Genomic DNA, 25,017 nt, shown 5'->3' on the forward strand with positions numbered 1-25,017 from the left:
TAAAGTACAGTCTGATCAAAATGCGTCCTCAAGGCACTCCTTGGTGGCAGAGAGGCTTGAGACTATAAGATGCTCATTCACAGAATATGTCTGCTTACAACTCAACTGGCAAATTCGTAAAAGAATGTAACAAAAAAGTGACAAGCCAGAAAATGTAGCCACATGTCTGGACATGAGATAAACTGCAAACAAGCAACAAAAGAGACAACAAAAAAGCTAAAATCGACCAAAAAAACATTAATCACTAATTTCATCCCGTCGAGCACCCTTGGTAGATGGCGACTTGTTCTCGTTAGTGCCACCGGCGACGGTGGATGAGTCGGCGTGAATCGTTACACCTTCATCACTGTCCGACATGGTAGCGGCAGCAGCCACATCCGTAATCGTGTTCGGAGCTATCCTGGTTTCAAGGTTAGAATTTAGCAAGGGTTCCACGCGAAAGAGCATACTCGGATAGTCCGCGTCGGGTCCCCGAGTGTCTCATCACATTTCCCTCTTCATTTGATGAAGCAGAAAGCCCACTGTTATCATGTCAGTCAGGCCATGACAGTCAGAAAAAAGGGTATGTTCACCTTCGCGAAACAGGCAATGTTCTGCGCCATTGAGATTGTTGGTTGTACAGTGTAGGGCTCATTCCCACAAGAGGAGTGCCATAAGCCCCGATATTATACTCGTTTGTCCGGAATTGGCGGCGCTCGGCAGTGACTCGCTTCAATTCCTTCTGAGCTGGAGTGTCTGCATATCGAATATTCATGAGAAGACCCTCCTCTCCAATTCCAACCCCATTGTATTTCTTGATAATCTCGTCGCAAATTTCACGGCTCTCGAATCTATTAACTCAGTTAGATATTAACTATCCCTTCCGCAGGAATTATATGTTCATACCGGGCAAAGCCAACACCACGGCTATTTCCCATGCTGTCCCGAAGAATCTTGCTCGAGAGGATGGTGGTTCCGAGGAAGATGGTTCCAAGTTCCTTTGCCAATGTCAATTACTATCCAATACTTGGGGTTAAAAGTGTCAACTCACCACTTCAGTCAGCGTCTTCGGAAGGTTGGAAATGTACAGATTGGTAGAGCCTTCGTCGCCTTCTGCCTTAAGGCGAGAGTTGAAGGATTCCTAGGGTACATGTCAGATACGTCGTAAAGTAAACAGACGATCCCTCTACATACCCGGGCAAAGCCAACTTCGTAACCAAGTCGGTGGAATCCACGAATACACATTTCGGAGTCCTGAGAATCAAAGAACTTTGCAAAGCCAAATCTGTCGCATGTCAGTTCCTGCGTCAGGTAACGATGACCTTCCATTCCTTACCCTTTGCATGCCCCTGTTCCAGTATCAATAATTGCTTTGGATGTTTCAACCGGTCCGAAGCGAGAGGCAAATTTGTAAAGTAGTTCATCGTCCGTAGTAGGATGTAGTCCGCGAATGTATACATTGCGATTGCCCGGGATACGATTTTCAAGGCTCTGTTCGAGGCTCTTCATCTGGCTGGGAGGTGTAAAAACTGCAGGGACAGCTCGGGGAATAGCAGGTTCCTGTTGAAGATATTCATCGACAGTCCGGTCTGATACTACAGCAATAACCGGTTTGGTTGGGTCGGCATGAAGGGCCGGGAGGCCAATTTGCTGGGGGGAAGGAGTCGTATAAGCGGATCGGTCAAGGCTGGCAACTCGTGGGCCATCATCACGCTGCGAAACTGTACCATAAAAAGGAGTAGCTGGGGTAGACTCGGTCGTGGAATATGATCCGCGACGATTCTCAAGGCCAGGCACATCTGAATGTCCGCGTTCCACACGAGGCTGGGCAATATGAGCTCGTCCAGGAGTGAAAGGGACGAAGGGCATCTGAACGCCAACATAAGGAGACCCATATCCAGGGATACCCAGGTTTTGATATGGATTTTCGGTGTGGTGATGGTTCATGCCAATTTGGTGAGCGGACATGTGAGCCAGAACAAATGGGGTATCAGTTCCAACCACGTATGGCGGTGGGTTATGTCCCATCGGCATTGGAGCAGCGCTGCTAGGCATACTCATCCCTCCCAGGGAGAGTCCGGCAAATTGGTTAAGCATTGCGTTTGGATCAGCAGCTGAGTGTGCAGGACCATGGCTGTGGACATTGCGTCCTGTAGGATTGGGGAGATAAGGCCCGCCAACACTGTTTCCGGCGTCCATATTCGAGTCGGCGAGGGCTGATTTTCGATAAAACGTGAGGCTGGAGAGGTGGAATGAAATTTCATGTCAGCGTACACAGAGTTTCAAGGCAGAGAATGGCATGATGAGCAGCAAATACTGAGAGACCCGAAGTTGGGCAACTCCCAATCAAAATGATGTTGGTTCTCTCTTCAGGGGATCAATTCCGATTGTAAAGGGAACACAATAAAAGGTAGACCGAGAAACCATTCATATCAACAAAGGAGTTTCCTGGTATTCAAAATGAGAGAAAAGAAGCCCACTTACTCTCAAAGCAAGAGATCAGCTTCGATTGATGGCTGGAAATGCGAACGATCCGAGAGTCAAACGGAAGATCTGTCGCAGAGTCATCAGCAAGTGTACTCCAATATTCCGTCACCGTTTTTTTCTTTTGCCGTTTCGTGTGTGGAATGCTCCCCTCGCGTGACTGGTGGTGATTGTTGACCAAGGCAGAAAACAAGCAGCACAAGCACCAAATGCCACGGTTATGGCAAAGAAGTCACGAGGAGCATCACCCCAAACACAAAGGCGATGCCGGCGAGGCCAGCGGGACTTGGAAGTGATTTCTGATATTAGTGAACAGACTCACATCTTCTTTTATCTTTTTGGTTGCGTGATGACGCAAAGCTGGTGAGAGGCTACCAAAGGCAAATGTTGCTACCAAGACTGGGAAATGAAGCAAGAGAGTAAGTAAGATAGAACAAGCTATCGAGCAAAATGGGCGCACCGAATGATATCGACTTGCCGTTGAAGGGACTTGGAAAATCTGGGTTGGAAACGGTGTTGATGCTGTGAAGAGAAGAAAAAGGAAAAGAAAAAAGAGCAGAGAAGCAGAACAAGGAACGGGGACAAGACGAAGTTGCAAAAGGCACCAGATGACGAAATGGCAGGGAAGAAGGGACAAGCCAGGAGCCAGTTGACGCCGGAAGCGAGAGATTAGAAGCGAGAGGCGAATGCACGGCGGCACTACTTACCTAAAAATGCATATAATCTGCTAGCGAGGTAATTGCGATGGTTGTTGTAGGAGATGGAGGAAGGAGTCAAAAGGAAGGAAAGGATGTCTGGTCGGTTAAACTCGACTCGAAGAAGGCAAGCTAGAAGATACCAGATGCAAGCAAGAGGGTAGTGACGATTCCTGGTCTGCTCGTCCCGATAGCCACGATTTCCAGAGAAGGAATTGTAATGATGCGAGTCGAGATGAGAAGGAATGAACCCCGAGCGTGATCAGGAGTGCCTGAGGGCAAAAGAGGCCGTTGACGGGGAAAAGTCTTCAAATGTTGTCAGCCGGACAAGTCCTGCCAGTTGCCCAATGTCAGCTGCCGCCTGAAATGAGGGGCCCGATCTATTCTTCTAAAGTTCCCTATACCTTTTAGACAGGTGCCAGTCAGCCCGGGAAGTGACACTGAGGGTATTCACAGCTGGCAAGACGATAAGGCGAGGAGGTGAGCAAACACGAAACCTTCACCGCACGACTGATGAAGCGACGCTTTGAGTTGCCTGTCGAGGTTCAAGGTGTTGTTTTTGTTAAGCCCGATGGATGGATTATGCGGTTACTTTCTACCCTTTTCCATGTTAACAAGTTCAAGTCATTGGGGTTTGATGCCGGCTTGTCTCGTCATACCTTGGTATTCGCCCCAGCACAGCCAGCACAGCATAACATATACAATCACAACCGTTGTTTCTCCTTCTGAGTATCAAATCATATAGGTGGAATTTATATCAGCAGAATGATGGCTTGCACACGAAGCAGACAACACAGACGGACAGTAAGAATACTGAGCAGAAAGACGCAACGCGACGGGGAGAGAGAGTCGATGACTTGGACGGGAGGCATCTTCTCCAACTACCTTAAATTGTCCCTGCTAGCGGCACAGCAAGGGTAATTTTTCAGATGGGAGCGGTCCAAACAAAATGGCAAGACTCTGTGTTGACTGAAGTTGCTAAGAAGCAACCATCCATCCCAGTCTATCCACCGCCATCCACCCTGCCAAGTACGGAGAAAAGCGTTGCTTTTTCTCTCCCATCTCAGACACCACCAACCTTTGAAAGTCTGATTCACCTGTCCATGACTGTTTTAGGCCTTCTCCCTCCCCCAGCTCGAGACTTCTGTGAGCCATTCGTGCAGCAAGTGGCGGGCCAATGAGACGTCTTGAAGCCACGCATCCATCGTGCAAGCTCTTTCAGCCTGGTCGGGATGGCGCAACTGCAAAGCTCGAAACCACCCAAAATTTCGCCAATTGTGTTATTCTCTACCCTGATCGACGCCGTCGAGGGAGACTCTGCAGTCCACTCCCTGGACCGGGACCCTTCAGTCCGCCCCAAGGAGCAAGGCGGAAGCCTCGACAGACCCCATCGATTCCTCAGTCTCACACTTCAGAGTCGCGTTGCTTACCTGAGAAACGACCGTGGGACTTGACCCTCGCAAAGAAAAAAAAAATTAATAAATAAATCGCATTTCCGCTACCACTCCGTACACTCATGTTAATTATGGCTTGCTTTTCTTTCTCATTAGAGCCTGCCTCTTCTGAGCTGCGTACGCGACATATACGGCGCCGGGCCTGGGATTAGGATTATGACGAGGCTTATAAGACATTTTGCCGCCGAATCGTACCGCTCGTACGCTTCGTGTTGGCCAAAGTCCAGTTTGATGGTTTCATGGACGCGCCGCCATGTCTCCCTTTGCGTTGTTGGCACACAAGTAACCGGGTAGTTGGGTCCAATTCCCTGGGAGCCATGGCCTCAAGAGTCACGACAGACGATCAGCGGCCTGCCTCAAAGGCGTCTCTCGCCACCATTTTGCATAGCTCCATCCAACCGAAGGGGTTCGTCAATCTGAAGTAGCGAACAGGGTTTTGGTCAAATGCAAGGGAGAGAAGTCGAGAGGGCAGAGCAATTGTGGACTAGGTGTCGCAAAAGAAACAAGCCCATCAAGTTTGAGCGGTGACGAGTAGTAAGAGACAAGACGCCACGGCTGCGTTAAATTGGAACATCCTTGCCCTTGTCCCGACAGCAAACGGTCTGGTGTGTTATTTTGGATGTCCTCCCACCTCAGTCTCTAGATTTGGGGGAGAGGGAAAACAAGCCTCTTCCCCCGCTGTCAGCGAGCAAATCCTATCTAAAACTCGTGGTAGTTGTCGAGCTGCAGTCTGCAAGTGGGCAGCAGGCGCTGGGAGGGAGGCTGAGGGTGTCCGGTTCTGATCTGGTTGCTTTTTTTCGCTTGCATTGGGGAACACCAAGGGCAACCTCGTTTTTTACCCCATAAAAAATGGTTATGCGCCATGCCGCCATTTGTATTACTACCTACCGGACCTCAAGTGCTGTGTTGCCTCCTTGGGTACGGAGTAGTCGATGCACGGCGACTGCAAAAAGCAAAAGTGTCATGGGCCTATTGAAAGCCCGCGTTACACGACACCGGCGCGCGAGGGCCCGAATTAGCTGGCTATGCATGTGGTTTGTGGTTCGCTGAATTGGCATTATCGAGATGATTGATATCCCTGTTTGCATATTCATCACGTTTCCGTTTCTACAAAGTACATACAAATGCACCTGGGCACCCATCATGTCTTTGCCGAGAATGGGGTCTACGTATTGGGCATTACAGGACCTTGGTTCCTTCCGATCATACTGGTTGTCTGCGATAGAACTCTCATCATTCATCGCCTTGATATCGGGGCCGACTGACATTTGAACCAGCATCAAGATGTAACTTCAACATGCAGCAATGTTGATTCGATATGTATTTGTGCGTCTCATGCCATGCAACTACGAGGTAGGTACTCAGGATGGACTGGTGTAGATGTAGCTCTGTTTATTTTGCCAGCCTGCCTTTCATTGCCATTTCCCCATACACAAAGGCTCTCCTTGTCCATCAACAACACACGACCTCACGCTCTTGACATTGCCAAGCAAGAACCCTTGTAGCTTGCGTGCGGAAATAGTGAAAAACTTGAATAGACAAGACCCCCTGTGCCAGTCTCATCCGAATCAAACCAGCGCCTCTTCCGAAATGGCGCACTTTCCACCCATGATCCCAGAGCAAGACCTTGGGACCGACCGCATATCCATGTTCTCACGTCATTACAGCTCAGACAAAAATCGCAAAACCCGTGCAGATGTTGAAAATGCTTCGAATAACAGGGTTCTTGCTCCCGTACAGAGGAGGTCGGACTCTTTTCTTTTTGCATATATTTCGGGTTTACGTCCCGAGCGCTGCAACGACCGTTGAACCACGACCGTTGTTGTTCCACTGGACGTGACGAGCACAAAAGAAAGAAAAAACACCACGGATTGAAGTTTTTTTCACCTAGGGACCGGAGGGGGAAAAAACCAGCATTGGGATGAGCGTTGCGTTCTCTTTCGTTCGTAATCATTAACCTATGCCATGTACATGTCTCCAACATACGCCCAACATGTCCCGTGGACCAAATGAGAAATGACCCGCGTGAATGAGACCAAAAAAATATCCAAAAAAGAAAAGGGAAAATTCTATTGGAGAACACGGATACTATACTAATGTCGTGCAAGATCAACGCCGCCATGCATACATCATTAGGTTGACCGTCTTGAACGGCAATGAACCTGTATTCTAAACTGCATAACTCCCATTTTATATTCTCATCTCTTAGTCTAGGACCAGACATCCTCCTATGATCCATATATCAGCATTGGTCCTTTGAAATAATATATGGAAAACAGGGACAGTGACAAGGATAACATACCTGGTATTGATTTGCTGCTCTCATGTTCTTGACAATCTCCTCGCCTTTGGTTTCCGACACGCCACGTGACTCGGCAATGATTTGGGCCAAAACAGTATTCACTTCACGAGCCATGTGCGCGGCATCACCGCAGACATAAAAGTAAGCCTTTTGTGAGAGGAGCTCGCCGATTTCCTTGGATCGCTCCTTCAGACGGTGTTGGACGTAGACCTTCTTGGAGGATTCTCGTGAGAAAGCGGTAACGATTTCTAGGCTGTCTCCGAGAGCCTTCTTATATTCCTATAACAATTGTGAGTTACCCTCTTTTTTTTTTGGAGAGGACGTGTTGCATGGATTGTTGTTTCAGGTGAACATACCTCCCATTCAGACTCGTACAAGAAATCCTCGGAGCGCTTTCGGCATCCGAAGAATAGAATCGTACGTCCGACAGTGGCTCCGTTCTGAGCTTGCTTGGCACGTTCCTGGATGAAACCACGGAAAGGAGCGACGCCAGTGCCGGGGCCGACCATGATGACAGGCTTGGCGGGGTCCGAAGGTAGTTTGAAGTTGGAGTGGCGAACATGTACGGGCACATGAATTCCGTCAAACTTGTTGCGGGGACCGTTGAGGGCATAGGTTTTCCCGAAGGGAGATGGGTTGGGGTCGCCATTCTGCTTTTGCTTCAGGGCAAACAGGTAGTTTGTAGCCACACCACGGAATGGATCTTTTCTTCCAGGGATCGCCTGAGACTCGATGACGGCAGTGATGGAAATCTTCTTTGGCTGAACAAGGGAGGACGACGAGATGGAATAGTATCTAGGCTGCAGCTTGTTCAGGCCTTCAATAAAGGCGGAGAATGGGATGTTGGTCCACTTCTCGCCCTTGCCTACTGTGTCCAGGAGTCGAGCAATGTTGTAGAAATGCGGTCCGGTCTTGCTGTGGAAGTATTCCTTGTCACTTCCGAGTCTGGCCATTTCAGCCTTGACTTCGTCACTGGGAGCAAATGCAGCCAGGGTCGCGACAAACTGTCGCGAAACAGGCGCGCAGATTTCCAAGTGGTATCGGACAATAGCATCGTAGGTGGTCGGGGTTGGGAAAGGAACCTTGGCGGTGGGCTCCAATGCTTTGATGCTGATGACGTTGTTTCTCTTCTCTTTTAAGCCAATAATATCGAGGAATCGGTCAACCTCATCGCCAGAGTTAGTGGGCCAAATGGCAATGTGGTCACCAGTCTGGTAGGAGAGGTTAGAGCCATTAATATCAACATCCATATGAATGCAGTTTCGGTCCTTGGCGGAGAACAGCTCTCGGGATTCGGCAATTGGTGCAATATAAGGGTTGTGGGAGTTGAAGGGGCCCTTGGCAGTACCCTCAAGATGCATCTTATTCGGTTCGCCGAGATATACTTCAGGGGAGTCAACGGTTAGGTTCTCACGATCAACAATGCCAAAGGTAGGTTCATAGACAGCCTCGCGCTCCTCAAGGCCCATCTTTTCCGCGAGAGCAGCCCACATGGGATCTTTCCAGGCCAAGAAGTCTTCTTCCATGGTGCCAGCGCCATCGTCGCCCTCGCCGGCTTCGCCGATGCGGTTGGCGCCGAGCTTCTGGAGGGCCTTGTCGACGTTGCGAACCATGGAATTATAATGCTCGTAGGTGTTGTTGCCCAGGCCAAAAGCGACGTAATTGAGGTTCTGCAGCGCAGGGTCGCTGCCCTCGGAGAAGCTAACGTCGTCACCAGTGATGAACTCGTAGAACTCGACGGCGTTGTCGGTGGGCTCCCCCTCGCCATAGGTGGCCAGGATGAACATGGCGACCTTGTCGCTAGGCATGGCATCGAGGTTATCGAAATCGTACTCTTCCAAATCAGCTACCATGGTCTCCAGGCCAAAGCGACTTTTGCCCTCCTTGGCGAGACGGGAGGCGTAGTCTTCGGCGGTTCCAGTCTGAGATCCGTAGAAAATGACACAGTTCTTGCCAGTCTCGTCCATCTTCTCGAGAATGTTGCGGGAGCGCCCAGCCTTTGCGCCATTGGCATTGGCAAAGGCATTGGCATAAGGGTCCTTGGTGATGCCCCAAAGAGTGCCCTTTGTGAAGTAGGCAATGGTTCCCAGGAGGATGACGCCGAGGACGACGATGTCGAGAGTGTCGAATTCAGCCATGGTGAGCAAACTAGACGATGCCAGAAGATAGGGATCGATTGAACAATCACACAGCTGGCCGCTGCCACTTGCCAGACGAAAGCCTTCTCGACCGAAGCGACAGACGAGAGGGTTAAGAGACGTAAAAGGCAATGGGAAAGGGCAATGTAAAAGTGGCTCGCAGCTTGAGACACATGTGCAAAACGGTTGTCGGCGGGTTTTGGTGAAATTCGGAGGGGTCTGGCCTGATTCAGTGGATTCGATTCTAGAAGTAGCCGTGGCAGCCGTCTGGTCTGGTGGCACGGAGTAAAGCACCAGGACTGGAGCAGGAAGCGTCGAGTGGCCGGACATGGAGCCACAGGCAACAAGGCCCCAGGCCCGGCTGAGCCCTGAGCCACTTTCTTGGACCAGAACTTGATCACGCAGAGTTATTCCGAAAAAAATGGAACCTGACCCTGCCAGATCGACCGCTTCGCTCCAATACCGACTAGCAAAGCCGACTGTTTGACTGACTGTTCCCGTTCCCGACGGCGTTGCGAACGGCACATGACGACGTTGAGAATGTAGGCGGCCATGGCCAAGCAGTATAAACCAAAACAGCCCTTCGCAATTCACAGTATGTGCTTGCCGCATTGTTCAGACATGCCACTCCACAAGACACTGGTGATAATCAGATGCTAAGCGGATACTCCGTACACCACAGACAGTCCGTCCTCCGTGCCTAATGCCTACTGCCGCTTGTTCCTCCATGCCCTCGCCGACCTCGCCCAGGTCGTTGGGATCCATGGCGCATCAGACGCGTATTAAAATCTGGCCACATCATCCACTCTTAGGTGCCGGTCAGCTTGGCTCAAAAGCCATAAGATCTGCGCTTACTACTACATGCTTCCAGCTTCGTACGGAGTTTGGAGTAGTCCCGCTCTTTTGACCTGGAACCTGCGGGGGCGCCTTTCTCGCCTCGTCTGCAACTCTGGTCTCATCTGACCAGGAAGGAGATAGTTCCCGTGCTCCGTATTCGGGTTCTTCCATCCCTCTGAATGTGCGCATGTCCAATTTTTGTAACGGGCCAGGGTTCTAGCCAATAATAAGTAACTAAGGTTTTAAAGATACATAAGTATATAAAAATATACTAGTTTATTATACTTAATAATGAAGTACCTTTAAGTATCATAAAAGCAGTGGGTTGAATACATCAATTGGACCTGCGCACATTCAGAGGGATACAAACAGCGCAAAGACCAACAACCTTGTAGCCTCTGTGGCTGGGCTGACACTACGGGCAGAGATACAACACTCGATGATGGCTCAGTACCTCGTGGCTAAGCGACCCTTTGCTTCGGACGCAGTAGAGCAAGAAGTAACTCGGTAGTGCTCCGTCGCAGGAAGACAGTAGTACTAATCATAAACTGTGGCAAACATCCGACTCGATAGCATTGGCACCATGTGTCCCTGGCGTTGCCATCAAACAACGTGATGCATGTATCCTAGCAATTGGGCGCTGTGTCTTCCGCATCACTGAACCGCCTTACTATTGTCCCGACGATTCCGATTGCTAACGCCGAGTGCTCATCCACTTTGTGGCGCACCCAAGCCCTTGCCTGAATGTTTCCTTTCGCGCCGTCCCCGAAGTGTGCTTGAGCCCGGAACCCGTTTCGGCCTCTCCTCATCACGGCCTCCGGCGGTATGGAGTCCATGGAGAGATTGAGCGCATGTGACTGCGAGGCGGCAACTCCCCCTCCTTTCCTAGGTCGTGTGCATCGCTCAACTTTTTTGCCTCAAAGCGCTGGCCCTCCCTTCAAACGCTTGCACAGTATCAAGCAAAGGTGGAAGCTAGAGTGCCTGAGCCACGGCTAACTCCACCTCCACACGGAGATTCGCTCCTCTTGTGGGAGCATGAAGCTGCGTCTGGCGGAATTGGGGTTCTGGTTCCGAAAGCCGCGGAGCGTGGGACCACGGTAAAGATTTCCGGCAATTATGTCATTGAGTTGTATCGCAACGCGGAAAGTTTCTCTTGATCCTGAGTGTTTACTGTTGTATATCTTGTGCATCCTTCAACTTTGCCGTGTTCCATCATGGCTGTCCATCGGGATGACAGCTCTCCCCATGACACAACACACTTCACAAATCGTCCTGCGCCCCCCAAAGTCTATGCAAGCGGGCTGTCGCGTGGCTCCCGGCCCTGAACCCCCAGTGCAGATCCGAGACCTTCAACGCTATTGCCCAAGCGTCAAAAGCTAGAATTCAAAGTCCTGACGTAGTACATGGATGGAGTATTCTTCCGTGGGTATGGGGAGTAAAGTCTGCACGTGTCTTACAGGATCCTGTAAGTGACGGTGGGAGTTGATATGCAGGTGGTAGGTACGGATACTCTCAAGTATGGCATCAAGCTTTCACATCCACATATGTCCTCTAACGGTAAAGGACAGGGGAGTAAATCCTAGTATCGTCAAGGGTGTAGCTAAGTTGGCGGATGCTGCAGGCATTTTTCTCTGTTTGCGGATGGAGGCTGTACACGGCGTTTCGCACATAGCTTCGAGCGTGTTTCTTTCTTTCTCTGTTTCTTCATCTCCCTTCTTTTCCCTTTGAATTCGTAAGCCACAGCCTGCTGTTCTTGAAACAGTTACATCAGCTACAAGACCTAGGTATTGGTCAGCGCTAAAATCTTTCCAAAGTCAAAGCCATCGAGTGCCATACAAACATCAGTTATCTTACTTTCATATAAGCTCAGCATAGTCCGAGGAAGGCGGAGATACCTGCAAGCCACCGATGCAAGCCCATCCTAAGCATGTACCAGCTACACACCATGATTGATGCATGAGGGTGTTCGGTCTACCAGGCAAGTGCTGGGTGATGGACAAGTACCTGGCCCCCAGCATTCGTCGCAACACTCCCTAAGTACCTAGGTAGGTAGGTACATGTATTTTTACAAGAGATCTAGATGGTGGTCCTGTCCGAGGCCATAATCTGCGTCCTTCAGAGCAACCACGGAGAAACACTTTGACGACCTGGCCTTGATGGGCCAGCTGCTGGTAGAATGACTAAGCGTAGCCCCCTACCGTCGGTCACTGACATCGGATTTGTTGGCGGGTAATATCAGCACCAAGCACCACATGCAGCCAACATTTGACCGTTGAAGGGAGAAAGAGGGGGGCCTGGGAGTTCTCTGATATTGACTCCATCCTCTGGTATGGAGCCAACATTATCTAGAACGGGTATCGAGCCAACTTTGGAGGGAACATCTGGACCAGCACAATTTTGATGTTTAGAAGCATTGACACTTTAGAACTCCTCAAGCTGACGCAACATCCGACCTAAACAACCTCAGCACCTCAGCACCACACCCACGGGCAACTGTGTGTAACGTGCAGCTCGACTGGAGCTTGTCCCATCTTCGTACGTGGACCGTGTCGTACAGCATATGTGCACACCCGCAGCCACTGGCATCTTTTTTTGGCCGTCAATGCGCGAGTTGCGCTCAACCACGTTTACGGACACAATTGGGCTGGTGTAGCCTAGTTTCCTCGCACGAACTCTTCTTGTTGGACACCGAATGTCCTCTTGACTGCCATGCCCTTTTAGCCACGCATGCCCAGCGCTAGACCATTGGGAATTGGGCCGTGGTCCGATTCGAGATGGGTGAGTCGTCCATCATCGTCGTTTCGGGGCCTTCTCCATCATTCATCACTCATCATCCTGCAATACGAGGCTATCGCGGAATTCAAGGCCTGCTGCCGTGTGCCGCTGTGATCCAACATGGAACAAATGCATTCGTCGTCATGGTGTTCGTCGATTAGCTGCTACACTTTCGCCGTGTCCTCCCGTTGTCTCACGAGTGCAAGAGACAAGGGTTACACGCTAACATGAATTGCTCTCTAGCCCCGTCGCAAGCTCTCCCCGACAATCCACAGGACCAGTTGAAACAATCAGCACGCCCTGGCGCGAGATTCGACGACGAAACCGATCATGGTCCAGTTTGGGACCAGACGATACGACCAACCACCTTCACAACCCCATCGCGACACCAACCCCACTCCCGCGAGTCCTCTGGTGATAAGACGATACACTCGCCATCTGCTGTGGCTTCCCCTCGAGGACATACCCAGCGACAAGGCCTTGGCGTAGCTATTGAACGGACCATAGATCATAGCAAGACCGCCGTCTACGGACACCATCGACAGACCTCTATCGTCCATGGCTTTCAACACTCGAGAAATGGGAGTCACTCAAGCATGTCTACCAGCCCGTTGAGTCCCCAAATGATAGCCGCTGCTGGAGTGGCACTGGATAGATTGGATATGCAGTCAGTCACTACGCGGCTCGAGGCCAACATGCCCCCCCGGCCAGGAACTTCTCTCGCCGGTCCAACCCTCAGCCCCGTTGGAGGCATTCCAATGGAAAGATCTGCCTCGGCTGCCGATATATCTCCCCCTGCATCAGCTCAAAGGAAGCCAGAGCGAATGCAGAGCAAGTCGAGGCGCGACCACCCGACACACCAATCCCACTCTCGAACGCACAGGGACGACCAGAAGGCCGTGGGAGATTACGCACTGCATGTTCTATTTACATCAGTAAGCGCTAGCTTCTGCTATGTTCTTGGTCATTGTGAAAGTGTTAACATTAATATAGTTCATTACACAAGCAGAAGAGAAGCTTACGGAATGCATCACGGTCCCCTTTGATCCCGAACCGAACATCGACCGTATCTGCGGGCCTGGTGTCGACCCTGCCTTTGATCAGTTGATTGTGGCTTTGGGGCACATTGCCAGTCCAAAACCCAAAGCCCTGATTGACTTGATGATGCTCTGGAGGAAGAGCAAAAGTGATGCCGCAAACGAGGCTCGAATCCAGCTCCAGCAACTGCGTGGCAGCCAACCAGGAGGTCTGCTGCTTCGCAGGAACACAGAGCCATTACAACCCGGCCCGGGTGCGGGTGCAGCAGATCCTACAAGTCCCATGAATGTAACATTATCTGGAAAGCAGGAGTTTGTTTCCCAACAGGAGCGTCGATCGACGGTATCAATTTATATTCTGTGCCGTGTGCTACTGGAGGTTATTTGCCAGAGCAATCTGGCTTCCATCACCACGGAAATGGAAGACAAGTTGGAGAGCATTATCTTTGGACAGCTCAAGATTGCAGACCCTGAGCAACTCATGCTTTCGCCGTTAAAGTTGGCCAATTGGAACTTGTTTGCGCAACTTCTGGGATACATGAGTGGAATCAATTTTCCCGGAGTTTCGCGGAGGTTCATCGATGACCTCGACGCCTCGTTGCAAGAGAGATTATTAAAAAGCCCAACTTCATCAACGGGCCGGGATTTTGAGGGAAAGATGGAACTAGTCTTGGGTGGCATGAAGCATCTGAATATCAAAATATCCCCAGAATCCGCTTGGGAAAAATCATGCGAGTTTCTGGTTTCACTCGGCCGTCTGTTTGCCAAATCCCACGGGCAGAGGGTGAAGGCAGCGTTTTGCCAGGTAATCGACATGTTGCTGTTGCCCATTGCCGCAAAGGCCAGCAACAGCCATCTAATGCATCCGAAATGGGCCGAGGTGGTATCGGCTATTAGCTTTCGGCTTGCTCAGCTGTTTGCGAAGCCGCGTCACTGGACTGTTGCATTTCCTTTGACTGCGACTTTACTTTGCGTATCATCGCCCGACAACTTTGGCTCCGGGTGGCTCCAACTGGTCCTTTCCCTGCAGACTAAAATTAAAGATCGATTTACCAAACCTCTCTGTTTGCAGGTCATCTCCAGGCTGGTTTGGACGTACTTATACCGGACTAATGACAACTTTCAGACTACTGTGCGAAAGCTTGACGATGTTATAAGACTGGTTGTACCACCGTCAAAGCGCAGCATAGTCTCTTCAGATACTGCAGTTGTTGAACCGTTGATCCAAATAATCAGAATTATTGGCTTCAAATATCCCGAGTACTGTTTCAGGACTGTGGTGTTTCCCCTCATTAATGCCGAGCTTTTTACAACCAACAAAGAGCTGCGAGTTGATCAGTTGGATCCTGACCGGATTGTCGTTGGCATACGGGCATTCCTATGCATCATGTCCGACCTTGAAAAAGGCGAACAAGGTCGGCCCCCTTTCCCACAATTCTACGGTGTTCCAAATTCGGCCGACAGATTACCTACATCACCAGTACTATCGTTCCCGTCGAAAGGCCCCCTATCGACTCCCAGCTCAGGTCCAAAGGAGGAGATTATATCTAGACCGGTGTTGACTCATGTCCTAAGCGATGGAGTCAGAGAGTATTACCTTCAGTTTTGTCAGATCCTCGGTAAAATCACCATCGTTTGCGATAACACCTTCGGGGGGCAAGCAGCGTTGGACGAAAAATTTAACAGTCCCGGGCCAAAAACCCCTATTTCGGAATCTTTTACGTTCTCTCGACGAGACGAGCCACCCAATACGTCAGACCAGAAACAAGCATTCTATGAACTGCTGCATGTCGCTGTTCAGGCACTTCCACGGTGTCTATCTGTTGACATTCCTTTCAACTCGTTGATTAATTTGCTTTGCACAGGAACCGCTCATGTCCAGTCCAACATTGCCGAGTCATCGGCGAACTCACTAAAGGCCATTGCCAGACAATCTCATGCACAACAAGTGACCATGGGGTTTGCCCGTTTCATCTTCAATTTTGATGACCGTTATGCTACAATGTCTGATGGTGGCATGCTCGGGCCTGGACACATTGAAAGCACTTTACGACTCTACGTTGAACTACTCCAGATCTGGATAGAAGAAATCCGACACAAGTCACGAGAAGCAGCCTCAGACCTACCAGATTCAAATGCGTCAGAGAAAAGGGCCATGAAGCTTGACTTGTCGAGCATATGGGCAGAGGTTGATCAGGCCGAAGCACATGGCTTGTTCTTCCTGTGTTCACAGTCTCGCCGGGTTCGGCACTTCGCAGTCACTGTGCTGCGCTTAATTACCGAGTTCGATAAGGCATTGGGCAAAGATGCCTCTGAAGAGAAGGAGACGCTACGATTAATCAATATCTTGGAAAACGACTCCAACCAAGTTATGAATTTTAATGATGAGCACCTTTCTGTTGCCGAGCGTAGCAGACTGCAGAGAGGACTGCAAAACGCCAACAGCAAAGGCGCGGTGGTGGAGTTATGTACGAGCGACGTTTCCTACGATGCAACTCTTTGGTTCAAAATCTTCCCCAATCTTATCCGAATTTCGTTCGACAAATGCCCCTTCGCAGTAACCATCTGTCGAGACCTGATCTGTAATCGAATACTGCAGATGTACAAGCCAATTGTTTACTTGTCAGAGCCAACTAGGGGATTGTACTACGGCCCCGACGCGGTGGGCCGAATGGGCAACCGATCTCCTGCAGCACAGCCCGAGGTTATGATTGAGCAATGGAAGCTGTATTTGATATTTGCCTGCACAACGTTGGCGGACCCAGGAAGCCTGCCCACGGGCCAGACACCACCCGATGGCCAGCATGCACGCAAAATATCGAAACCCTCATCCGCCGACAGGATCGTCACTGCTCGAACTTTGTTCAAGTATTTAATTCCGCTCTTGTCCGTTTCGTCAGCCTCTGTCCGTGATGCAGTCGTGGTTGCCATGGGCTCAATCAATATTCACATCTACCGGACGCTACTGGAAGAGCTGCAAGGCCAAGTCTCTCGCTGCAATGATGAGGCTAGAGCAAGGATTCATCAACGAACAAATAGCAGTCCTCGCCGCAACCGAAAAATGGACTTGTTGCGGACCGAAATCACTCACGTTTTCAAATTGACGTCGCACTTCTTGAAGGACCCTCAGGTCTACCAATCCGAATTCTTCCTGAACAATTTGACTTTGTATGCAAAAGACCTGAAGTTGTTTCTCATGGATGGTGATCTTCAATCGGATGATGAGTTCCACAAATTGAGACGTCATTACTGCGGTCTCATGGAAGCTCTGTTCGAGGGCATTAACAAAACCAATGACCCCTCCCGCTGGATGACTTTTGAATCCAGGAAGTCAGCATTCTCGCTGATGGAATATTGGTGCGGCTTCTCTCCCAATCAAGGTCAGACACAAGTCGATACAAGGGGACAGCCCCTGATCAACCAACAGTCGCTAGGTGAACGAGGAGCCGTTTCAGCTGCCATGGAGATCGAAAAGAGAAATCTTCGTACCGCTGCTCTGAGCGCCATGGCAGCGCTTTGTGGTGGCCCGATAAGCATCACGACCGAGAGTGGCGTTACATTGCAGTTCGACATGCGTCGCATGCTGGCTTGGATAGAGGCGATTTTCAATTCTGGGAGCGACAGAATGAACGTCACAGGTCAGCGCGCCTTGAGAAATCTCGTCATTCATAACCAAGAATACCCTTACCTTCTGGAACATTGCATTACCCGCTGTTACGTGACCGACGTGCCAAAGGTACTGGAGAGCTATTTTTCAGTCACCATTGAAGTGCTGCAGCAGCAAAACAACTACCCTTGCGCTTTCTATAAGCTCCTTGGTCTTTGCCTGTTTACTCTTGGAAATGACCGGAGCGAGATACGGTCCAAGTCGTCAACAGTCCTCCGATCCCTCGAGGCACGTCAGCAACGGAACTCCAAGATCCAAGACTTTGACATCAGCATTTCCGATAAGACACAGGCTGTCTACAAATTGGCACAGTTCGAAATATCTAAACGGCTCTCTAAACAATATACAGAACTCGCGTTCCACGTGTTTTCAGAGTTTACCTATTATTTCAAAGATCTTCAACCTGTCGCACAAAGAAATGTCATTGCGGTAATCTTGCCATGGATACAGACAATGGAACTGAAACTTGATCCCAATGGCGGTCCTACTGCTCAATCCTATGTCCTTCTAGCAAACCTCCTAGAGCTCACTATCAAGTCAGGCGGAGCCTTGCACAATGAAGTTCAAGCCCTGTGGCAGGCCCTTGCCACTGGGCCACACCCAGGGAATGTGCGTCTAATCTTGGACTTTATCATGCATCTCTGCTTAGAACGACGAGAACAGAATTTTGTGGAATATGTGAAACAGATTGTGGTGTTCTTATCAACAACAAATAGCACACCGGGAATCAAAGTGGTCGAATTCTTGTTGATGCAGATCAATCCGAAGGCCATGGTACCAAATGAGAAGCGGGAATCAATACCGCCACCTCCTGATATCAACGGCTTCCCCTACTGCGCGGATCTCAATGAAGCATTGCCAGTCGGGACAAAACAAGCCGGGTTCTCTCTCGGCCAACTGTCGCTTATCCTACTGGTCGACTTAATGGTATCTCCGGTTCATCTCACGCCTGACAATGTTCCCCTTCTTCTCCAAGTAGTTACTGTACTGTGGGATCACTATACCCCTCTTGTGCAAGAGCAGGCCAGAGAGATGTTGGTTCATCTGATTCATGAACTTGTCATTTCGCGTTTGGACGATGTCTCGGTTGATGTCGCAAAGGAGTTCATCGAGGACCTGGTTGACGCAATTCGTCGACATGACCGTACTGTTGTTTGGGGATATGAGGATAGCAACGGAAAGGTGGATGATCAGGGCAATAAGGTCCCTCCGAGTATGGAATACCTCACCTCGCAAGTAGTCAAGACGTTTCAGGTCACCTTTCCGGCAATCAAGGAGCAATGGGGCCGGCTGTCTCTCACATGGGCCACGTCTTGTCCTGTGAGACACTTGGCCTGTCGGTCTTTCCAGATCTTTCGATGCGTTTTGACATCTATCGACCAGTATATGCTTGGTGATATGCTTGCTCGGCTGTCGAATACTATTGCGGATGAAGACCCCGAGATTCAGTCATTCTCCATGGAGATATTGACCACGCTGAAAACACTACTGGTGAAGCTGGATTCCGAAAAGCTTTTGACATTCCCACAGCTGTTCTGGACGACGTGCGCTTGCTTAGAATCTATCAATGAACGGGAATTCCTCGAAGCCGTTGAAATGTTAAACGAGCTTGTTAGCAAGCTTGACTTCAGGTTGCCAAATGTGCGAAGGATCATTGCGGACGGCCAACCAGAACGTTGGGACGGTCAGTTTGACGGCATCCAGCCCTTGCTGTACAATGGTCTCCGCTCTTCTTTGTGCTGGCAACCGACTCTGGATACGATTGATAAACTTGTCAAACTTCCTGCGGACCCTCTGATTGGAGATGATAGCCGACTGTTCTTCGCCTTGCTGGCGAACTTCCCTCGCTTCTTGAACGAGCTAGAAAACGCATCGCCAACAGAAAAAACTATGAAGACAGCAAAGCTACTTCGAGTTGAGGCTGATAGACTGGGTCTTGAATCCATTGCACAAGCCCTTGACGACTATACTTCTGGAAGACAATTGGACAGTGGGGAGTACCTAACTCAACTTTTTATAGCGTTGAGAGAGCATTTCTTACCACAGCAAGATTTCAAGATGATCACATTCTTGATCGGACTACTGACAAACTCACTGTCCTGGGTCAAAGTGCAAACTATGCGGATACTGTGTGTTGCCATCCCAGAAGTTGACATGCGCAATCCAGAATTTGCGGGCCATGGCTCCGATCTCATCTCTCCCCTGTTGCGACTTCTTCAAACAGAATTTTGCGTGGGTGCATTAAAGGTGTTGGACAATATCATGGCCATGTCGGGCAGTCACATGGATAAGCACTATCTAAGAATGATTATGACTCGGTCTACCTCAAAAGCTGTTCGCAAAGAATACGAGCGCACCCCAAGTCTGTTTGGTATCCCCGAGTGTTCCGGCTGGGCAATCCCGGTGCCCGCGAGTAAGACAGACGCGACCCGGGCGAATATCCATGCTGCCTTTTACATGTGTCAAAGCACAGAGGGCTCGTCGACTGAGGCCACCCCAACTGCGGAAGTCGAGTTTCACGAGGACGACTTTCCGTACGGTTATTTCGACTCTATGGAGAGAACAGACACGATGCTCTCGGACGACGGCCGCGCTGAGGTTCCTGTGGGAGATTTGGTCACCAAGCTGGATAGCCTGGATGACTTCTTCGACGAGCCTTCAAGCCCCACCACAGACGAGGATGGAAGGTCATCTCGCACCGTCACCGAGTTTTCGCCGGAATCTTTTGAATCTGGCACTGAGCTTTACGATGAGCAAATCTTGCCCATTCTTCACGAGGCATCAAACACGACGGCTTTTCAAAACGGATTCATCGATCGTCCCTTGGGTATTTCCAGAGATTTAGCAACGAACACGATGAACCCCGGCGCATTTACCGCGGGAATGTCACCAAGACCAGCACTTCATTCTAGGTCCATAACGTCGCCGTCTGCTCCAGCGTCATACCAATCACACATGACTGGTGAAGTTGGATCTGATGACGAGTACTTCTCTGCGGGGTTTTCAGACGCCGATGACGAGAGACCGGATGCAAGAAGCCGTGTCAAATCTCCTAAACCCGGCCCTCGGCCTACGATGAGACGAGTCGACAACAGATCTCGCGACGAAACCCTACGCGAACCCACGATACCACAGGTCACGCCAAGGATGCCAAACAAGGCATTTCAAGCAAATATAGCAAGCCCAGGAGATAATCTTTGAGGTTGGCAACAGAGAAGATTTGAAATGTATATTGAATGTTATGATATAAATCTACGCAGGGAGTATTAAAGAGAAAATGATGGCAGTTACAAGTTGGGGACATTTGGTGGGACTTGCTACGATTGTAATACTTACGACAAACAAAAGCTGCAGTTGGATAGACACTCCACAATAAAAGATGGACAAGGGCGTTGGATCGGTGCCTCTGCCCGCATGTAGTACATAGCCACGGCGTCTTGTTTTTTGTCTCACATGAAATTAGCATAAATAAAGACATGGACGTCTATATGGAGACCAACCCTTGTGATGTCAGACCCCGGATTCCCAAAAAAAGCAACGTACATCATGATAATCGTGGTATAATAAGCAACCGCCCTTGCCCTGTCTTTTGCTTCGAGTCAAATAAATACCGTGGTGGCCTTTAGTATCGGTGGCGCGTGGAATAGTCTGTTGTGGTGTGTTAGTCTCTGCGCGCATTGGCCAAAACAATCCATGCCAAAAAAAAAAGGAGTCGGGAGTCAACTGACCCTTTGGACTATTCACTTGGCCCTTCCCCTTGGTAGCCCCCCGGTAAACGGCTTCCAGAATATTGATGACATCCTGTCTATTGCGCTCGACAAAATTCATTTTATTGTTGTTACCTGTGCCGAAATCGCACATGATGTGTTTATTTCTGAAGAAGAACATGACTGCAAACGGCTCTTCGTTGGTATTTAATTCTGTTTATACTGTCAGTCTGCGGGTAAATTTTGAAAATTTATTAAAGAAAAGGACACGGGACAGGCTGGTAAGGAGGGTTTTGGAGCCAGCAGCACCGAAACATGGGCGTGGGAAAACGTACCATACATGTGATTGAAGTCGGGGACTTTTGAAATATCGCACACGTAAATGACGGCCCATTTCTGAACCAGGGGCGCGACTTTGGAGAGGACTTCGTCCATGATGTCGAGGTCGGGGTTGTTGGTTGGGTCGCCAAAGCGGATGACGACGAGGCGGTTGTCTTCGCTGAGAATGGCTTGGTCGACGTGCCAGCCCGTCACGAGGTGGGGGAGAAGAATGGTTCCCATGATGGCGGTTGCTTATGGCCCGAGGGAGCGGGTTGTCGTGGGAAAGACCTGTCTCCTGGAGTGTCGTGCGCGTGAATTTTTTGGAGCAAGGTCAAGTTTGCTCGAGGAGAGAGAGGTCGGGAGGCGTGCGGGTTGAAGCATGGCATGGCGGCGGGGCAATCGCGGGGCGGGCAGGCAGGCAGGCAGGGTGTGGGTGGGTGGATCCTCGATATATGCATGGCCTTGGCTACTTGCATGCTCTTTCCGTCTTCAGCTGCAGCTCTTCATGTTACCTTCATGATGATGAAGATGGCATCATGTTGAAATGTTCGCCCGTCGTACGCGCATTCGTGCGCCCACGACGGCAAATCACTCACTTTTCACGTATTCAACGCGCTTCATTTCAATTTTCACGATGCTACACCAAGAGCGCAGCTGATGGCTCACCAGGCTCCAAACTGCACTACCCCAATCCCCCAACTACAAATCACTCGGATCTCGATTCCTTCATAGCCTACGCCCGTCGAAAAGGCCTGGACGCAAATTCCACCGTCTATGTCGGCACCCACTACGAGTACAAAGTATCCAGCACCCTCGCCAAATACGGCTTCTTCTTGAAGCGGATAGGCGGCTCGTCAGACTATGGCACGGATTTAGTAGGGACGTGGACGCTTCCATGGTCGTCTCCTTCAGCACCATTTAGAGTCCTCGTGCAGTGCAAAGCTGGTACTCAGCGCGTCGGGCCACAACATATTCGTGAACTAGAAGGCGCCTTTGTCGGCGCGCCTGTTGGATGGAGAGGCACGGGAGTGTTGGGCCTGCTCGCAAGTGAGCGGGCTGCGACCAAGGGGGTCCGCGATTCGTTGGGGAGAAGCAAGTGGCCAATGGTGTACATGTGCTGCTCGAAAGAGGGCATCGTGTCGCAGATGATATGGAATCAGTGCGCCGAGGAGCTGGGTCTTGATGGATATAGCGTCTCTGTGAGGCGTGGTGACGACAAGGATGAGTTGGTGTTGATGCGTAATGGCGCTGTGATACCTTTGTTGGAGGAGAAGTGATTTGGGGTACTTTTTGACATGTAACGTATTATAGAATACCCACTGTAAATCTCGTGTATTCGTTCCGGCCACTTCCAGCTTCAAGAGCTGTCCCAAACGAATAGCTGTCCGGGCCTGGCTCGATTTGATGTCAACCACGCGGGAACCCGAGATGTGACGGATAACTAGCGGCTTGCGCCGGGCCATCTAAAATGGTGTGTCTCACTAACTAGCTACCCGCCTAGGTAGTTTATTTTGGGCCTTCAGGTTGGTCGGTCGGTCATGATGCATCATCCTTCACCAACATTAAGTTGGTTTAGCCATCTACCGCGCGCGGTATCAGCGCCACCCTTGAATCACAGCGCAGGATTCGTTGTGTCACGATTTCCATGGCCTTTTAAAGGGATAGGGTATTCTGATGTTGTGTTGGGTTTCCGAGTCCGCTCAGGAATGAGATGTGCCCTGGAGTCAGGTAAGATGGACTTGGAATTAAGCACATGAGCGGGTTTCGGAGAGCTTATTACCAAGCTAAACCAAATCTCAGATGCTGAGTATGAGGATGAGAAGAGGACTGAGATTCGGCTTCAGCTCCACGAGTTTAGACAAGTAGAACGAACAAGAAGATGAAATATATAAAGGCGTATAGTCATCCAGCAAAACAGTGGCATAGAGGCATCTCAATAGCAAATCTTATAATAAACGAAACAGACCGCAATGTAAGTGAGAAAAAAAACTCCGTTCGCAACAGCTTGGAATTTCCCATTACCGTCCGGATCAAGGGTATGTTGTCTTTTAGCCACCAGCAACAAGCGCACACGTACACGGCGGCAGGTCAAGGACCGAACCAATTCAAGGTCCTCATTTGTCTGGACAGGTACAAGCTGATTGTGCCGGGCCAGTTCTAGGCTAAATCCATGTACACGGGAATATCTAACATGAAGCAATCGTTACAGGGGCCATACTTTGGCCAGCACGTCTGGTTCCGCAAGTTTCACCCAGAGGACCTCCCCAGTGCCAAGAAGCGACATGACGAGCAGACCCTGCGAGTCTCGCAAGTTTTGGACAGTATCCTCGAAGGGAAAGAGTACCTTGTTGGCAACGAATTGTACGTCATGGGCGTCGCAATGCCTTGGAGAGAGTCTTGGGTTTGGAGTCCTGCTGGCAATCTCCCCGTAGCACGTATGCCGATCTGGTTTTTACCCCATGGGATAGTGTGGTGGAGGGCTTTTCCAACGGCTTGTTGGCCGAGTGGAAAGCCGACAAGTACCCCAACTTTTCCGGTTGGCACAATCGTTTGGTCGCTTGGTCTACCGCCAGGAAGGTATATGGTTTGTAGGAACAAGGCAGTCAGTCCGCCGATAAACGATGAATAGTTCAAGGGACCGGACGGAAATAGATGGAGGCTTGCATGACGTGTTGATCATATCGGATTAGATAGGACCTACAGACTGGCCCCTTTTTCTTTTCAAGAGGGAGATGAAAATACTATGTAGTACGCACATTGTATGTACAACAGGTTCGTGACGTTTCGATGGTTGCATGCCTCGTTCAGTCATCCCAGACGGCAGCTTTAGCCTTGTCTGCCTCCATCCTCTTTCGATGCTCCTCCTGGCGTTCCTGTTCCTTTTTCTTCCTCTCTTGCTCTCTGATGGACTTCTGATAGGCCTTCTGCTCCTCTGTCTGTTTGGGGGCTTTCATGCCCAAGCCAGCAGCGATCATACGCCGGGCCACGGCATCGGTTTTCTCCGGCCTTCTTGTCGAATCCGCTCCAGAGGGAGAGTTGCTTGCATGGGCCCCAGCATCGTCCCATCCCGGGATAGATGCATAATTGGCTGCGAATGGGGTTGGTGGTGGTGCTGATGGGACCGTTGGGCTCGCTACCGAGGGCCTGAGCTCGTTCTCAGATCCGGACGACTCGTCATTGTCCTCCCATGAGTCTGCGACTGCAGCTTTCTTCTTGGGCTTTGAAGCCTTCTTGTTGCTTTTGGATGTGTCCAGGGTTAGGTTTGACAGAGACTCGGTCACCTTGTCCTTCTTGCGGGATGTGGAGGACATGGTGGCAGAGGCGGACCGACTATGAAGATGGGAGGGCTGCGGAATGGCGTGAATATGGGCATCTACTCGCACAATGTATCATTCAACAGGGCTTTCGACAGCTTGTTTGAAACGTGAAACTAGTACTTAACAAACCAGACGTCGAAGAAGGGATGTCTGCCTGGAAAAGAAACCTGCTCGACTAACTTCCTTCACCCCACTTGGAGGCCGCCTTGGCCAGCGGCTGTGTAAGTCGGGTGGTCGAGCATTTGCAGCTCAAAAGTTGCGAGTGTGTTGAGCTCGTAAACGGTTAGACGCCTTGATAATTTGG

General features: G+C 50.3%; 7 protein-coding genes across 7 annotated transcripts; 3 read left to right on the plus strand and 4 right to left on the minus strand.

Moving 5' to 3' along the window:
• Positions 1–237: 237 nt before the first annotated feature.
• On the minus strand, positions 238–2,178 carry MAA_06373 (RNA recognition motif domain protein; the record flags this gene model as incomplete). Its single annotated transcript, XM_007824371.1, has 7 exons — positions 238–400; positions 450–521; positions 573–830; positions 886–977; positions 1,031–1,120; positions 1,174–1,264; positions 1,316–2,178. The coding sequence occupies 7 exons, from the start codon at positions 2,176–2,178 to the stop codon at positions 238–240; spliced, it is 1,629 nt and encodes a 542-aa protein (XP_007822562.1).
• A 4,644-nt stretch (positions 2,179–6,822) lies between these two features.
• MAA_06372 (Cytochrome P450 CYP505D6) lies at positions 6,823–9,052 on the minus strand (the record flags this gene model as incomplete). Its single annotated transcript, XM_007824370.1, has 3 exons — positions 6,823–6,840; positions 6,915–7,193; positions 7,271–9,052. The coding sequence occupies 3 exons, from the start codon at positions 9,050–9,052 to the stop codon at positions 6,823–6,825; spliced, it is 2,079 nt and encodes a 692-aa protein (XP_007822561.1).
• Positions 9,053–12,891: 3,839 nt separating this feature from the next.
• MAA_06371 (Armadillo-type fold protein) lies at positions 12,892–20,569 on the plus strand (the record flags this gene model as incomplete). Its single annotated transcript, XM_007824369.1, has 2 exons — positions 12,892–13,599; positions 13,658–20,569. The coding sequence occupies 2 exons, from the start codon at positions 12,892–12,894 to the stop codon at positions 20,567–20,569; spliced, it is 7,620 nt and encodes a 2,539-aa protein (XP_007822560.1).
• A 421-nt stretch (positions 20,570–20,990) lies between these two features.
• MAA_06370 (mRNA splicing factor, thioredoxin-like U5 snRNP) lies at positions 20,991–21,636 on the minus strand (the record flags this gene model as incomplete). The annotated part of the gene is made up of 3 exons (XM_007824368.2): positions 20,991–21,016; positions 21,097–21,288; positions 21,411–21,636. 3 exons carry the CDS (start codon positions 21,634–21,636, stop codon positions 20,991–20,993), a joined length of 444 nt encoding a protein of 147 aa, XP_007822559.2.
• Positions 21,637–21,932: 296 nt separating this feature from the next.
• Positions 21,933–22,673, plus strand: MAA_06369 (uncharacterized protein; the record flags this gene model as incomplete). Its single annotated transcript, XM_007824367.2, has 1 exon — positions 21,933–22,673. One exon carries the CDS (start codon positions 21,933–21,935, stop codon positions 22,671–22,673), a length of 741 nt encoding a protein of 246 aa, XP_007822558.2.
• A 914-nt stretch (positions 22,674–23,587) lies between these two features.
• On the plus strand, positions 23,588–23,988 carry MAA_11343 (uncharacterized protein; the record flags this gene model as incomplete). Its single annotated transcript, XM_011413331.1, has 2 exons — positions 23,588–23,757; positions 23,829–23,988. 2 exons carry the CDS (start codon positions 23,588–23,590, stop codon positions 23,986–23,988), a joined length of 330 nt encoding a protein of 109 aa, XP_011411633.1.
• Positions 23,989–24,200: 212 nt separating this feature from the next.
• Positions 24,201–24,707, minus strand: MAA_06368 (uncharacterized protein; the record flags this gene model as incomplete). Its single annotated transcript, XM_007824366.1, has 1 exon — positions 24,201–24,707. One exon carries the CDS (start codon positions 24,705–24,707, stop codon positions 24,201–24,203), a length of 507 nt encoding a protein of 168 aa, XP_007822557.1.
• Positions 24,708–25,017: the final 310 nt, after the last annotated feature.

This window comes from Metarhizium robertsii (genome assembly GCF_000187425.2).
Source record: "Metarhizium robertsii ARSEF 23 chromosome Unknown MAA_Scf_6, whole genome shotgun sequence".
NCBI lineage: Eukaryota > Fungi > Ascomycota > Sordariomycetes > Hypocreales > Clavicipitaceae > Metarhizium > Metarhizium robertsii.